The sequence below is a fragment of the Streptopelia decaocto genome (genome assembly GCF_964273445.1).
Source record: "Streptopelia decaocto genome assembly, chromosome: Z".
Lineage (NCBI taxonomy): Eukaryota > Metazoa > Chordata > Aves > Columbiformes > Columbidae > Streptopelia > Streptopelia decaocto.
In genome coordinates, this window is record NC_138657.1 from 66,801,620 (window position 1) to 66,818,809 (window position 17,190).

The 17,190-nt window shown below is 36.5% G+C and overlaps 1 protein-coding gene across 4 annotated transcripts in view; it reads right to left on the bottom strand.

Annotated features, from left to right (window-relative positions):
- Window positions 1–3,245: 3,245 nt before the first annotated feature.
- Window positions 3,246–17,190, bottom strand: part of IQGAP2 (IQ motif containing GTPase activating protein 2) — a 126,693-nt gene continuing 112,748 nt past the window's right edge. For all 4 annotated transcript variants that reach the window (XM_082074934.1, XM_082074933.1, XM_082074932.1 and 1 more), the window contains 9 exons: window positions 15,375–15,507; window positions 12,855–12,957; window positions 11,827–11,968; window positions 8,899–8,986; window positions 7,879–8,091; window positions 5,985–6,145; window positions 5,012–5,155; window positions 4,641–4,749; window positions 3,246–4,168 (listed from right to left, as the gene is read on the bottom strand). In XM_082074934.1, the coding sequence (XP_081931060.1) occupies window positions 4,055–4,168; window positions 4,641–4,749; window positions 5,012–5,155; window positions 5,985–6,145; window positions 7,879–8,091; window positions 8,899–8,986; window positions 11,827–11,968; window positions 12,855–12,957; window positions 15,375–15,507 (1,207 nt within the window). In that variant the 3' untranslated portion in view covers window positions 3,246–4,054. The remainder of the gene's footprint in view (window positions 4,169–4,640; window positions 4,750–5,011; window positions 5,156–5,984; window positions 6,146–7,878; window positions 8,092–8,898; window positions 8,987–11,826; window positions 11,969–12,854; window positions 12,958–15,374; window positions 15,508–17,190) is intronic.

Genomic DNA, 17,190 nt, shown 5'->3' on the forward strand with positions numbered 1-17,190 from the left:
ATAATATAACTGAGTTCCACTAGATTTGTTCAACAATAACAATTTTGACCATTACTTATTACACCTTAGGTCTGTAATGTAGTAAAAAAGCTTTACAAGTGAACACTGGAGTGCTAGGATATGCTGTCCCATCTTCAGCTTTGTATCCTTCTGTTTACACCAATACACACATAAAAGGTGGAGAGGAAGCCTCATTAGCATGTGCTCATGTGTATGAAGTGCCTTTATTACTGATGAAACACCGACCTTTCCTCTTAACTAAGAGTAGAGACTATGGAAAATCACATATGTCTAATCACAAGTACTGGCCCCCAGTAAATTCTAGTCTTTGCTTGCTCTACACTGTTCTTCCTGCAGCCTACCACTTACATGTGTTATAGCACTGTTAAGGCAGCCTCAATTTGTGTAGAGCAAGAGGAAGTAATAAATACAAGTTTTACAGCTGACCAGCCTGTCACCCCCAAACATCCTAGGCAGGCTACACAAAACACTTGATACTTATAATGAACTAGTATTTTTCATTTATTTAGAAAATAGTGTAATCAGATACAATTTCTTTTCATCTAATTGGGAAGAGAAAGTGAAGCTATTCCTGGCCATTCTGTGATCTTTATAAAAATACCCAAAAATAACACTTCAAAATTTCTAAATCCAAAATAGAAGTAAACCAAGTGTCAGTCTTTCTTAAAATAAAAATGTCTGTAAACGTTATACCAGAGTCTGGGAAAGCATATGTTTTCAGTATTTGTATTTTTGAAGTTTCAGAAGCCTTAGCCTGTGAACCAGTGCTTGAGGCATAAACCAGTTTGTGAAAGATAAAGAGGGAAACGCAGATTGTATCTTAGTTGTGGATATAAGGGACAGTAATAGGGCTATATACTTTCATCTTTGTAAATTAGATCACTATGAATATAGCAAGTGAATTAAAGACTGTTAAATTTTGTCTGCATACAGGAACAAACTTAAGTTATTTTTTATATCTGGTAGTTCTGCAAGTAAGCTTGTTACTTTCCCTCTAGATAAACTGATTGTAATGGCAATGAAGAGTTCATGGCTTTTAAAACTTTTTACCTGTTACCACTTTTTAATTCTACTTCTTGCTCCTTTTACAAAGCTTTGTTTGTAAGCAGAATCATATAATAGGACAAAACTTCATTCTTGTAGAACTCACCAGATCTATCAAAAAAAGCTTACAGCTATCTACTAAGATCGCTGCATCATTCCCATTTGGGGAAGGAGACATCTTTCTGCTGTTTAATACACAGATTACCCTGGTGCATGCCTGGAATGGTGCTCAAAGAGGACAAGGTTAGAAGCGTATCTCAGAGACAAAAAAAATCAGTCCTCCAGGAAGAGGGTTGGCTGTCTAGTTATGAACTTCTTCAAAACAGATGTGCCTGTCAGTCTTTGAATTTGCCTTTAGAGGCAAGTTTGCTGTGTTGCACCTGTGTTTTTTATGACAGCTAAAGGAGGTCTGAAGGTAAGTGAAAAGTGAAACAGAGCAAAGCTATCACACTGCCTGCTTGGCCAAAAGAGAGAAATTCTGCAATTTTGTGGGTAGTTTTGGAGCTTTAGAGCCCCAGAATAGAAAAGTTCCAAAATAAACTGTTAGTTGCCAGACCCTCTTAGCCAACTCTAAACACACACACAGCAGAAAAATGCAAACTGTGGGGCTAACAGACTGAGTATTGGCTATTTTTGTTCACTACCACTAGTTAAGGAAGACAAAGTTGAGAGATAGGCAAGTCTTTCAAGGAAAGATGGATTTTTTTCCTGTGGTGACAACTGGCTCATAAGCTCTATTCAGCTGTACTGGCTTTTCACTCAGGTTTTGGCACCAGCAATTAAACCTTTCCATAGACCATTTCAAGAATGAAACTGTTTTAATCAAATCCTGTTTAACTTTGAAAACACTAAATTGCATCTTACAACAGCCTCCGGAAGTGTCTTCTTTTTGTTGTATTTAGTAGCTGTCAGCAGCACAGGACAGCACATTTGCATGGTACTTGCTGCTGCCATCAACCTTACATTTAGGTAGGAATCCTTGTGGTCTGTCCTGTTCAGCAGGGTTCATTATTTGTTCAGTAACAAAGCCTTAAACTGAACTAGTTAATTAAGAAAAAAAGCTTCTAAAGGAGTTAAATTAAATGGAAATTACTCTTTGATGTGCACTGGAAAAGGTGAGTCCTAGCAGACAGACCATACCTTTAATACAGTGTCATTACCTGGGAACCAAAGTTTGTGTACATCAGGAAATAACTGAGGAAGATGCTGTTCACATTAGAATGAAGCAGTCACTACTAGAAGTGTCAAGTGCAGCACATCCAGGAGCGATGTACTCCTACAGAGGCTGCAGGGCACTAGTAAGTCTCACCAGCAGAACCCCAGGCTTTGACACATCACCTGAAAGGTCTGGTCTCAGGATCAACATCCCACCTGTGCAGATTTACCCACCCAGCTAGAATTTGGCAAAAATAGGCAGGATTAGTCAAATTGTTACAAATAAAAAGGGAAACAAAAGATTGTGAATTTAATTCATATTCAAGTACAATTCACTTCTCTCCTTTGGAAGGAAAAGTAAAGTGCTGCTTTCACCTTCCCATCCAGCTATTTTAAGTGAACCAGGGTATTAATGCTTCAGCATATGTGTCAAAATAAAATGGCTTATACATAATTAGCTAGATAATAAATGAAAACACATAGCAGCTGTTTATCTTTTAATTAGGTATATTAGCTGTTTTAAAGTAGTCTAGTGTTCAAATTTAATGCCCTACACAAATGAATATTTCTAGTAAGTACAGTAATTTTTTCAGCTTATATAGTACCACAGATCAGAATACCAGCTAAACTCATAGTCTATATGTCTGCCACTGACTTTACACCATTTTATTCTACCTTCAGAATTAATTATTGTTTAATATTTGCTTTTACAAGGTATACCAGAGTGCCTCACTGTCCATCTTTGAAAATGTTTGTCATAGGAATGTGAGAGTGGGAAATATTTCTCTTGGTATTTGTCACATTACCTGCTCTACCCACATTTGCTCTGTAGGTAGTTCATCAGCAAAATCACCATCATGTTCAATGGCATAAAGACCACGAAATCCTACCCAAAGTGTAGGACAATCCAGCTTAATTACATTCAATTTCATAAAAACACTGAAAGGAAAATTCTTTCACCACCATCTGGATTGCTGCTTTAATTAGTCTTTTAAATGAAATTTAAGGAACCAAGCCAGTTTAATTAAGTAATGTTTATTTAACATAGAACAATCTCCAAAGAATATTTTAAAAACAACAATCTAAATACTGATTTTATTGCATTTATTTTCTTACAAAAAAAGACAGACAGGCACAATTTATGTATTCAAATACTTCAAAGTGAACAACAACTGTTCACTATTCAGATTTCCCCAATGCCACTCCAAAGGCTGTGAAAGTAGAAAATGTCGTTTTACACGAGGCAGTAGTGCATTTAGTAGGAATGAATCAGAAAATACATTTTTGTACAGTAAGACGTTATTGTCACTTTATAATTACCTATAAAATTTTTCGAATTGCACAATAAGTTTGCTTTACAATTGACAACTGCCAGAAAATCGGCTTAGTATGTAACTAAATATTTGCCTAAACTATCCCCTAGAAACAAATTAGGATTTCTTTTGGTAAATACTTAAAGTCTAGTAAGAACTATATTATGTATCTGAGGTCATTTTAAAATGTTTTAATAGGAAGAGGTTTATCTATCCAACTAAATTCAATTTCTGCCTACCTTAAAATCCACACAACCAGAATAGCTGAGTGTCCTAACCAGTATTTTGATTTGAAAGTACCAACACCAATGAAATCTGGAACTGTTTAAATAAATGTTTCCTATTTTTCTGTTTCATTATCAATGCTGAAAAGGCACTGAGTACGTTCCTCTGAACATTTGGTGGTTTAGGTTTTTTTAAAAGTTAAAAAGCATCCAATGACAAACTTCAAATGTTTAAAGCAAAAAAAATACTGAATAGACTTCCCACTAGTGGATGCAGTCCATGATATCTGAAGACACTCATTTTCCATAGAACTTCTTATTCAACAAGAATATGAGCAAATTCACATTCACTTTAGCTTTATCAAACATTTTCATTACAGCCACACCTTCATACTGCATCTGAAGCAAATCCTGTAATCAGAAATAAAATCATTAGTCTCTGAATCCTTCAGCAACAAGATGAGTTCATTTTCATTGTGTAATAATCTCAGACTCTACATCCTTTACAATTTAAACAATTGCAAGCAACTATTGGATAGGTGTAGAAAACTTTACACATCCTGTACATCACAAGTTGTAGACTGTCAGTAACAGCAAACCGGAATAAATCACATTTTCTGTGTAATTTTAATTTTCACTTGGTATTTGCTGCTTGCCACTGAGCTAGTGTGGCGTTTGGTTTCATGCAGTTGCCTTAATATAGACATTAACCCAACTCCATGCCCAGCATCCTAGGGAAGTTATATAGTTATCCTCCACATCATCTGTTGCTCTATGGTGGTTGACAAGTTCATGAGTATTTACACAAAAGATCTGAAATAGTGTATATTTAGAGCAAATGCAACAGCAACTATACAGCAAAGTAACAAAATTCAAACTTTACCTGGAAATGGAGCTGCACTTTTTCCATCTCGACCCCCAAAAATTTTGCTTTGATTTCAAAGTCACCCACTTCTTCTCCAGGTGTGATATCAAACATCACATTCTTAAACCTTGAAGTTAAAAGAAAGGTAATTGATTGTGTATACTGTGCAGTTTTATATAGTACAGAAAAAGTTTCGGGGAAAAAAGCTTTCTCTATAAGCAATGTAACTGGTGTCAAATGAACCACTCCATCTCTACTGCAATGTCATCTTGGAGACTTTGTGGTGTACAGAATACAGAGTTATGAAATTGTGAGGATTTCTTTTAATAAAAACCAGACCTCTTAAGAAGCTGTTGATTAGAAAATGCTCTGGTTTATACCACACTTACTGGTTGGTTTGAAGATCCTCGATTTCTAGGATGACACCTTTTTCATGCAGTCTTGCAGCTGTGTACTTTAATGAGGCCTGCTTCAGTTTTTTGCTTCCCTTCACCTCTTCTTTTCCATCAAGTTTAATTGACCTCCGTGAATTTCTAGGAAGAGAACAACAGAAATAGCTTCTGATTAATCTACTAAGTCTTTATACTTCAGCTACTCTTCTAGCCGTATTTAGCTTTCCTTCACTCTTTGCCTTCTTTAACTCCTATTAATGAACAGAATTAACATTCAAAACAAGTCTAAGAATTAAAGGAATTTTTAGCACACAGTGAACAGTCTAAACATTTTGGCAATAATTTTGAATCAACATTTTTGAGCACTTGTTTATAGGCTTTATTGTGAAATGCAAACCTGATGCAAAAAAGCCCAAAATCATCAGTTCAAAGTAGGAATTTGGAAGCATACAGTGACATGGGTGTTAAATAAGATTGACCATTATAGTTCAATTTTGAACCAATGAGGTATGCACTGGGAAATCTCCTGATCATGTTAGTAAAATGCTTGATTTTTGACACTTCAGTGGCATTAGTAGGGCTTGCTCTCAAATAACTGCACCATACATGAAAAGTAATATTCTTTAGGCATTTATTTCCCCTTTTTCCATTCTAAAGACAAAACCCAGTCTTTTAAATGAAAAAAAAAATAAAAATCAGTAATTGTAGCCTAGAGCTGCATTACTTCAGAGCATGCTAGTAACTGTGAAGTAGCACTTAAATATATTGAAAACATACATCTCAGGCCTCCTTCTGTCAGGCAGCTTTAAATAAATACAAGATTGCACTTTCTGGGTTTTGACTCACATCACAGTGACAATTCCCATGGACTTTTAAATCCATGGATTGTCAATCTGTTGGAATAAAAACTTTCAACTACAGATTAACACCTGCTCTCCCTCCCAATAAAAGACAAGAGCACTCAACTCACTTTCTTGTTAAGTTGTCTAAACAAGTTTTTATATAGGTGTTGTAATAGTTAATTTGTTCTTCATAAAATGCTGTCTTGGAGTTAAGTGCATTTAAAGTCTGCTGGAGTTTCACCAATTCAGCTTTTCGATGATGTCTATATCTTCTTTGATTCCGGATATCCTAAATAAAAAAAAGTAATTTTTTTATTAATTTGTTAATTTAAAAATTCTCAGCTTGTTACCATTCAAATCTGTAGTTACACAACCTGAGTTAATTACTGTGAGAAAGCATATACTGTCACATTAGTTTTCATAAGCAGGGTACCAGTAAGTGACTACTACAGTTTACATGACTGTATAGAAGACAATAATCACATCACTACCCATGTTTTGCCTGTTGTGGGCCTTGAACAACTATCTGGAGTCTTACGTCATCATTTTCCACCTCGCTGCCAATTGTGGGAAGCTGAGCTGTTAAACATTGGTTAGAAAGGGCATTGCACGGGTGGTTGCAAAGTGTGTATTTCTCCAAATTCTAATGTTGCAGTGCAGGGTCATCTCTGTGCTGCTAGTGGTGGCAGCTGCTCCAAACAGGCTGCTGTCACTGGCCAGCTGGAAATCCAAGTCAAGGACTGGGGTGTCCCAGCTGTAGAGCTAACCTCATGGGTGTCTTTGCTAATGCTGGTCTTGTGCCTTCTGTGGAGAAAATTCTATCCCACACCTGTGTTCTTGGTGACTGAGAATAGTTAAGACCTAAATGAATACAAGTAGTGATACCTTGAACACTGCTAAGGTCTCCAGGGCATGGGACACACAGAAGTCATAAGGAAGAGATTGTCTTCATGCTATAAAGGAAGGTGTACTCACAGCTAGATTCCAGTGAGAGGTTTGGAAAATGAGAGCTTGGGCTTCTACTAGGTGAGAACTAACTGCTGCTGAACTAGAGCTTGTGTTGAAGGTAACAAGCTGAGGTAGTTAAAAATAAAATAAAAGCAAATTCCAGTCCTAAGGCTCATCCTAGTCTTCAGATTACCTTACCAGCTCAAAACAAAGCATCTAGGCTTACTGATAAGAAATTAAAAAAAAAAAAAAAGGGACAGTGAGTACCTATGTATTATTTTTTTTTCTCAAGTAGAAGCAAATGCAGGTACACATCTAAACTGAGCAGGGATTTAAAATGGCAGTTCAGAGCATATGCAACATGACACACTTAGAGACTTAGCTCACATGCATAATTTATTTATATATAGAAAATATATTTGCAACTTCAAAAATCCATATTTACAATACATGAATCACTTGTGAGCTGTGAGTAATTTACTCATGAGTAACGAAAGATAATCCAATTTTACTCATGAGTAATTAAAGAAAATCCAATACACTAAAATACAGCCAGTATTGGGTGTGGACCTGGAACAGGATTAGCCAATTTGAACACAACAGGCCTGGTGCTTTTGAAACCCAAAGATGAGCACTGCATCAGCCCACTATTGTCTTTGGGTCCTGCCTAACCACCGCAGATCAGTGTTAGTGTTGATCAGAGAATATTTTGGGGTAAAGTCTTTTTAAACCTTACCAAGACTACATTAATTAAAACATCGATGAGTAATTGTGATTCCTTTTAAAATATAAAAAACTATATTGAAACACATTGTATTGGAGAAATTAAAGCAGCATCAATATCAATTCTGGAAAACAGTCTACAGTTGTTTCTTATTCAGTTCAGATAGTTATGCGTGAAGCATACTGTGTTTCACTTCTTTTATCAGCAAAGATGATTTGTTTCTTATGTGGATACTTCAGCAGTTTAGTGTAGCATTCTCGTGAGAAACTATATGGTACATCTCTAGGTGGAATGGATTTAGGCTACATGCCTAAAATCCATCAATATACAGGGAAGAATGTTCCATTTACCTTAGCAATCTCATTTATAATTTCTTGGTACTTGGTTGCTGAAGATACTAGTCCTGCTTGTTCCAATGTTCGGAGATTTCTCTGGATTTTCCTTTTCTTTTGTTCTACTGGTAGCTGCCCATCTTCAAAAATAGACTTACTGTGCTTCATTTTCTCTGGAGTTTTGGAATCTAAGATGGCACGTTTTTCTGCAAGTTTTGAGTGCTCAGATTCCTAAGTAAAAAAAAAAAAATCTAGAACAGTTATTTTCCAGCTCATTATAACACTTAAGTATTCAAATACATTGAATTCTTAGAGGAGATTATAAAGAATCGAGATGCTGGCTTTATTTGTATCCTCTTACCACATAGTCTGAAAGTCCTCCATTTACTATGCCTTTTGACATAACTTAAGTATCGAATCACAACACCTAGATATGTGTTTCAATTAATCAAAACATGTCTAAAATCAGCCAGACTTATCAATGACTACACATAGTTGAGGAAAGACTGTCCAGATGCCACGGGTCTCCATTACATGCACACACACTGAGATAAGCTAAAATGTGCACATTATGGAGACACAGCTTTGTGCGTCAGTATCTACAGGGAAGTCTTCAACTGGGTGCTCTTCCCACTCAATTCCCATAGCAAGGATAGCAGCAGTTCCTCAGGCAGATATTTGCTTGTATTGCTTAAGCAAATAAACTGTGTGTCAGGGAACTTGAGTTAACATACTGAAGTTCATGAGAAAAAAGAAATCCAGCAGGGAGAAAAAGCAAAGAAAAAGATTCTGGATGTGCTAGTTGACAAGAAGACTTAATTTTTGTTTTCCTCAGGAGCTGTTACCAATTATACTGTAGAAGAAAATTTGCAAGTCTCACATTTTGAAGGCTCTAGATCTGAATAATCTAAAAACCAGTAATAATTACTTATTTGTTATAGAGTGATGGAGAAAGCTCTCAGATATCTGTTAAGGCTTTCAGATAGCTTTAATAAAATACGTACTTTCTTCCCTATTCAGACACAGTATAGTACTTACCTGTTGTGCAGTGGCTGGTGTTTCTAATATTTCTAAGAGCGTATCCCCTGGTTGTGTTCGTATCACATCCACTATAAGTCTTTTGGTCCTTTTAAAAAGGATATATGTATATTACAAAACAGTTGTTAATGTCTCACTTGAGCATTTCATATCTATAACATTAAAACTAGCAGGCTCATACCCTTTTATGGATACTTGGTAATGTTGGTGTTCCCTAGGTTTTTATGTTTTGGAGTTTCCATTAATAATTTTGAACATCTGGTTTCTACATAGGCCTGAATAGATAAGTATGTGCATAGTTTTACACATTTTATTTTAGAAAACAGTTATCCAAAAGGTCACATTTACAGAATAAATTTACTGAAATGCACTCAAAACTGCTGAATTTCTGGAGTAATTTTACATCCAACACAGTGCATTTACTCACACCACTTAAGGGCAGATATTTCCCTAGTGACAAAAGACAAGGAGCATTTCCTTTCTGAAAAAAAATGGAAGCTGCTACACCCTGATATGTAAACTGGCTCTTTTTTTGGCAAGAATTTATCTCATTCCTGCTGCCTCTTCACCCATAATACTTCCAAGAACATCCTGCTACAGAATTCTGTTAATTTAGAGGACACAGTTACAAATTATATATATAGGATATTATTCTTAAAAGTTAACAGAAAATTGAAGCTGCAGCTTAAGTTTTTCAGGAAAATGTCTCTATATGATCAAGACTTCTGTGATGAAACCTCATGACCTGGTTTAAAATGATAGTTCACCTACAGAAAGTTGGTGGTTTTGTTAGTGTTTTCAGGACTAGAAGTTCTCACAAAAATACAATTAAATAGGACAAAAGATTTACTCATATACAGACAACACTATCAAAAACCACTGAGTATTTGAATATGACCAAGTTTCCATGGAAGGTGCATGACCAAGTTTCCATGGAAGGTGCAGCAAGGTAGGATTGACTGACAGCACACACCTGAAGCACTGCACCTTTCATCTTCAAAAGCAACCTGTTAAACCTCCTAGAAACTAGTTTGCTCACCCAGAGCTGCTATTAATTGAATTGAGTCATTCTGATACACCCCACAGCTTCTGAAGGACTGTACTTAAGTGTATCTTTCCTTCACAAACTCTTGAATCCCCTCCAGTTCACCAGGAAAACAAAGCAAAACAAAACAAATGCCAAAAAACCCCAACAAAAACAACACAAAAACCCCACAAAAAGATTCCCTAAAGTTGATTTCATTTGGCCTGCATCAACACATGCTGACTTCCTCTGCCTGACTACAACCTTGGTCAGTCATTGGTGGTCACCACTATAGCCTACAGTAACAAGTGGGGTAGCACTATCATTTTACGTACTGCCTTAAAACAGATGCTGATATGACCAATAAGCCATGGCACTTATTTCTGCTTCCTCTCCCCACATACCAAACCTGCTCAGCAATGTAATTTTACAGAAACACCTCTTTTAGGTGAATTAGTCTTCTCTCAGACTACTTACTAAATTTTCTCAAAATATGAGAAATATTACTTGAAAGCACTTATGCAATAGAGAAGTTAAATTCTTTTGTTAATTCTCATGCTATTATTTCAACATATTACTACAGTGTGGAAGATTAAGCCATTTCTTTTGGCCTTCATTTTGCATATTTTTAGGGATTCCATTAAGGGTTAGCATTCTACTCCTACACAGAGGAAAAAAGGGTGGGAAGCTTTAAATTTTTTTTTAAAGGGACAGCAGCAGCCATATCCTTATTACAAAACCAGCCTGGGAACAGGTCTAGAGGCTGGTCTCTGGAATACCAAGTGACTAACACAGTCTCGATTTAACATTGTCATTGCACCCTTTTCTTTAGATCTCAAATAAAATTTGATAACAAGTTACAAAAAACCCTCAGTGTTTTCATGTTTGTGATTCAGGAAAAAATATGTACAATTTACAGTGGAAAAATTTCTCTTCAGTAAGAGTTTTCTTGCACTTAAAATTAGACTTTTTTTCCAGACTTTAAACAGTCATTTATTGCTTTTATAGAAATTATAGTACTTACTGCAGACATTATAGCTAAGAACTTTCTTCAGAAGTAAAACTTCACATATTACCCAATAAATTCAGCTTGCTAATTCTTGATTTGAAAAAAAATTACTAAGAGATTAGAGTTCAATTACCACTTGTATATACTCCCAGTGCTTGCAAAGGTATAAAATCCTTATGTTGTATTTCCCTTTAAACTGAATTTCTAATCTTCACACTTGCAGGGTAAAAATAAGTATAGTGCTAGGGGGGATCTGCCTCCCATTCTCCTCCTTGTGTGGAAGCACCAGGATCTTAAATAAGTTGGACTTTAAAGTATGGACTTTTGACTTTAAAAGTCCCAAGGTATCCCAGTAGCAATTTCTTAACTTGCTTACTATACAGAATAAATATTTTCTTTCCCTGGAAAAAAGTACACACTACTGCTGAAGTGACAGTCACATCCTGTTCAAAAGCCTGATAGCAGTAGGTCACAGAAGTCTTTTCCTTTGAGGGGAAGGAGAGAACAGTGTGATACTGTCCATCCCTTAGAAGGTTTGACAGCTTTTCATCTCTGCTTTCCCAAGGCTGTGGTCTTTTAAAGCAGAATGCTTTTACAGCCTCACAGAAAAGCACTTACTAGGTTAGACAGTGGTCCAGTCATGGCCCAAAACGCAAGTCGCAGTAAACTTACAGGAAGATAAACATTCTGGAAGAATTGTCAGTTTCTCTGACTTTTGCAAAAGTTTGAATAGGACTGAACATAAATTGGCTTTCAAAAACTGAGCGCACTGAATGTCTAAAAAAGCACTTAGAGAACAGAGTGAAAGCAATTTAAAGACAAGCAAACAAACCCCCCCACGATGCAAAAACAAACACACACATGACCACAATATAGGTTTTTGAGCAAAACTTACTTTATCATCAGGCTTTTGAGATCCTGATCTTCACCTTCGCGTAACTCATATTTGCTTGTTAGAGAAAGTGAAATCTCTGTTTTAGCGAGCTGACTCAGCGTGCTTTCTCTGTTTGGGTCATTGGGATCAACAGCTCCTTCCCCTGTAAGGAAACATCTTTTACTTCAATTTGCCAACTTTCCCAAGATTCAGTGCGTGAAACAAGAACCTAGAAAAATCACTGTATGTAATCAGAAATATTAACTTTATTACGTATCAGACCCATCCCTACCATTTAGAACCAGTCTTTTTTTGGACATTGAACAGTCAAAACCATAAGCCTGCTATTTACAAGCCCAATTAGAATATTCTGGAAATGCCACTAATTCTTGCTTTTCAAGTTACTGATGTGCAAGAGACTAATGTCTTCCTCTCCAAGAATGCAAACAATTTCATATCCTTTGTCCTAGCAAGCAGTGATAGCAAAAAAATGAAAGAGTAGCAGCTATGTTAACAGTCTGCTCATGTGGAAGCTGGTATTATCCATGACATCCTAGCTGCTTTCTAAACAGTTCACATCCTACTACAGTTAAGGCAAATTAAATATCAGTCACATTTATTCCTTATAACTTTCTGATAAATTTGCATAATTTAAGACTTCATTTTTCTTTGGATAATTGTCAAAATTTAAAATAGCTGTTTTAACAACAGTCATTAAACTTTTTGTAAGTTTCTAGCCAACAGTAATGTAATTTAAGATAAGGTTATTAAAAATCACTTGTTTCTCTCTGCAATTTGAGCACAACTAGATCATTCTGCTCCAAATATTATTAATGTTTGGATTTTGAATCACGTCATTAATCTTTGGAATGAATATTGCAGTTAAAAGACAGTTCAACTGTAGGAGGTGGTATCACAAAAAGTGTTCAAAAAGTAATTTTGTAGTAGAAGAAGCTGTCACCATGAGAGACATGAGAATATTTAAATCAAGCCCCCATTTAATTCTACTTCAGGAGTGAAAATAAAGATGAAGAATAACACAAACATACCAAGGAAAGACTCTACATCAGGAACAGGTCCCAGCCCTTCCAGCAATTCGTTCAGCAGGTCATTTGGCTCAGTGGCAATGGCATCTTGGTGTTCCAGTAACAGCTGTAGACAAATGTAAATGAAGTCATAATCCAAAAAACCAAAACCCAAACAAACAAAACAACCACCAAAAAACCAAAGACATTCTCAGTGTGTTTATACTTGTAAATAAATCTGGAGACTCAGTGTTAAAACACATAGGCCTAGTGTAATCAGGATTATGGAGGACACAAGGAGGGAAGCATGCTCAGTTCTGGACTACAAGTTTAGAATTGCTCTTGCTGTAAGACAGCTTTCTCTGCTCCTCTAGCAATTGTCTTCAGAGTGCTGGACATCACAGCTGAGGAGAAGTTTAAAGATTTGCCTTCAGGACTAACTATCAGAGAGTAAAGGCTCATAATCCCAAGCAAGGCATTTCAGTGCTGCATCCTGAACTAAGCACACAAGAGAATGAAGAAAGGGACAGTGACCCACAGAAAACCACCTTTTTTCCATATAAATATCCCAGTAGCTTGAAATAGCATCAGTGATACCTTTCAGAGATTACTGCATGTTAAAGTGAGAACCTAGCTATGCAGCACCTGCTGCACAATTTCATATAAACTTAGAATTTGCAAGATATTTGTGACCATGATCACAATTACTTCCATTGTACCTGGGCATACCATCAAAACTTTAAGCCACAGAAGTAGTGATAAACAAATGGCATAAATGGAGCAGTAATATATTCTCAGAAACAGGCTCTCACTATTCGTGAGGAAAGTAACTTCATGCTGAGTTAGATGAAACCAGAAGCATTAGTGACCACTGGATTCAACAGTCTATTCCTCACTTTTCTTTGTTTGTTACTTGAAGGACTGACAAAGACAGTCACTGAAAACTTGCTACAGAAAAACACACACAGTAGCCAAAAATTCCAGTATTCTGAGTATTTTAAACACTGCAAGTTATAGTCAATAAAAAAAAAAAAAGTTACTCAGGACAAATTATTTGAGGTGAAGGCAAGAGACAGAGGCACAAGTGCTAAAAAAAAGCTGCTGAATTCTACAGATCCCTCATTCTAGGTAGGTCCTACAGAGGTCTGTGATAAAAATTGCCACAGGAGATGATAACAGAACAGATTGTAGAACTTTTTCTGAAGCTGAACTACACATGACAACAGATAAGAGAATTATGTATCTTCTGTTATTCAAACTAAGTTATTTTTTAACTCTATGACCAGACTGGAAAGTTTATTTTACATTTGCAGGGAAGATGTAGTGGGAGAAGACAACTCAGATGAAGGCTCAGGCTCCCAGTGTAAGTTTGGTGGAACAGATGGTGTGGGACAAGGAGGATCATGTGGTAAGTGTACTGTACACACATAACGTACTGTCTTCACACCTAATTGCTTGCTTTTTCTAGGCAGGCAAGTGCCCATAGTGATGTTATAGAAAAAGACCATCTGTTTTACCTCCTTTGGCAGTTTACTTTCATTAAATTACTTCGTATTTTGTGGAGTATTTTAACATCTAGTATAAAACAGGATAGTAAAACTTTGTCATATAAAGCTCAAAGAAAATATTAGAAATGCAACAGCCCCGCTAACAGGAATATTTTACTGAAACTAGTGTTTAAATGTAACCACTGATCATAAACATGCCAGCACAGGTCTATGCCTTAAAAAATTAGAAAAAAAATAGGCACTAATAGAATGTAGTGAATATATTTATAGCAGAGTAGGCTCTTAGTTTTTATGAGTAAAGCCAACTTTTAATGTGATGTGCTGGGAGCTGACTATTTTACCTTTTCCATTGTGTATCTGACAATAGTTTGGGCACGTTCTTTGTGGGGTTTGTGGGCTTTACGAGGGGAAAGTTTGGAGATTATTTATTTATTTATTTATTTATTTAGGCAGGGGGAGGGATTTGCAAGCCAGGAAGCAGATACCAATATCCCAGCTTTAGGAGGGCCATCTGGTAGATTTAACTTTTACCCTAATGAGTCATACTACAGACTAAAGTTAATCTGTTCTTTATCCACAATAAAGAGCTGGCAGGATGACACAGCTTCAGTCCTAAATCAGACATTTACATCTGCTTCCAACAAAACACATGACAGAATGCCAGAGTCAATAATATGCTGACTTCTTCTTTATTACCAGAGTCAGAACTTCTTCAAATCTGTGCCACTTTCTTAGCCAAGACACAAGTATTTGTGAATATGTTAGAAATGCTGCAAGAGATGAGAACAAAAGCTTTCCTCCTTCCCATCAGAAAGTGTTATATTTTGTCTGTTGTTCAAGATTATGCTTCTACATGAAGCTCTCTCCTAGGGAAAGTGAAGTCTAATACTTAATTCCAAACCATTTCAGAGGTCAACTGAAGACATTACTTTGAAAGGAAGAAGAAACACTAAGCTTTCCCCAGAGGCTGTTTGTTCCAAGTGTTTTATAACCTACACACTTTAGTCTGTTGACCAGTATATTTTTGTTGACTTACTGAATGGGTATTGATAATTTCTTCAATCGAGATATATATGACAGGTTTGCTAAGAGTCACCATGTCAGAGTATTCATCGATATTGAATTTCTCCTCTGGTTCAGGAACATCACATGCTGCTTGAAAAAAATTCCTAAAAGAAAAAAGTCTTCAATAATTGTTGCCTATAAACTCACTCAAGTTAGCCTGTATTAAAAAATAAACAACAAAACACACAATCAAGTCTTTGACATACATCCTATTTGTCTTACAACCTGCAATCTACTCTTGGTGTTTGAAGGAACCCTTTGTAGGCAACGCATTTACACATCAATACAAATGAAGTGTTCCATTTCTCTTGGACAGCTGGTAGAATATTGTTTTGATTTTGCAGAGAAACTGTAATATGAAGTGTACCAAGAAGAAATTTGAAATAGCTGCATAAAATTACCACTTGGCTTACAAATTTTAAATTGCTGTCAGTCAGAAACTGAGATCCTTGAAGTGGTGGAAAATGTGATATTGTTTATAAATGCAAGAATGTTGAGAGGAAAAAATGCAAAGTATGGTTGAAGCATTACTTTTAATTGATTAGCATGTAGGTGACAAGCTGAGACCTGCTTTTCAAGATGACAAGTGTGTCTCCAAGCTACTGACAGCTCCAGGGATGTGCACAGATGGCCAAGAAACAGAAAGGTCCTACTATCAGGGGACCACTTTGTTTACCCAAGTGAGAGGACCTGAACTGGAGCAGCTGGGAGAAACAGGTTTCCAGGTGAGGCCTATCAGGAAGATGCAGGAGCCATCCTGCCTTCACTCTGCCTGCCTCGCACTGCTGATGAGGATGCACATTTCAGGTTCAGAGAATCCTTGAAGTTTGCGTTAAAAAAAAGACAAATTCTTGTCTGATGAGGAGAAGCTGAGGGATATGATCAAGTTGTACAAGATCATAGTGGTATTTAATAAGATGGGTGCAGAATTCATTCACCAAATCCCACAGTAACAGTATGAGGGGGCATGCAATGAATCTAACAGGAAAATGTCTGTTTCAAATAAATGCAACACTGTTAACTGACAAGTAACACTTCTGAATATTGCTGCAGGAGGAAGTTGCAGAGGTCTCAAAGGTTCAAGAAGTGCTTGGACAAAATCATAAATGCATAATAAAAGATTTAGGAAAAGCTGATGGCTTTTAACATGGCTATTATTGCAGTTGCATGCAGTTGCTTGGTGAGGACAAGGGGAACAGGCAGCTGAAATCAGCTACTGCTGGTGTCCAAGGGTGGTTAAAATACAGAGTGTAGTCACCCGGAGACTGAGTTTGGTATAAAGTTAGTTTAATTAGAAGAGGGATCATTCCTTTTGCAGTGATCAAAGTCCCAACTAGAATAGGCTCTCTCATTAGTGTTTGTTGTTCTTGCTATAAGACTTTCTACTCTATTCTTTCTTCATGTTTGCATCATGCCCTTAAATACTTCAATAAACAGAATGACTAAGTTTATACTCATAGCTGATCTCTCAAGGAAATCCATTATATGAACAGTGAATTTGCTTTCATGAAGGACAGACACAAAAGAAGTTTAAAAAGTGAGTTTGTCACAGGTCAGAATAACAATTCAAACTAATAATAGCAACCACCTGAAAAGATGGGCAATGATCACAAAGAACTTGTGTCCCAGAGTGTAGCACATGACATTTCCTATGACTGTGCAAGATGAAAGAATAAAATCTGAACAGAATCTCTTGGCAAAGATGAAACAGTAAAAACAAAACCCACAACTTTTTCGTGACCGGATGATCTGTTCTCAAAGCAATGCTCAAGCAGAAGTGCAACATG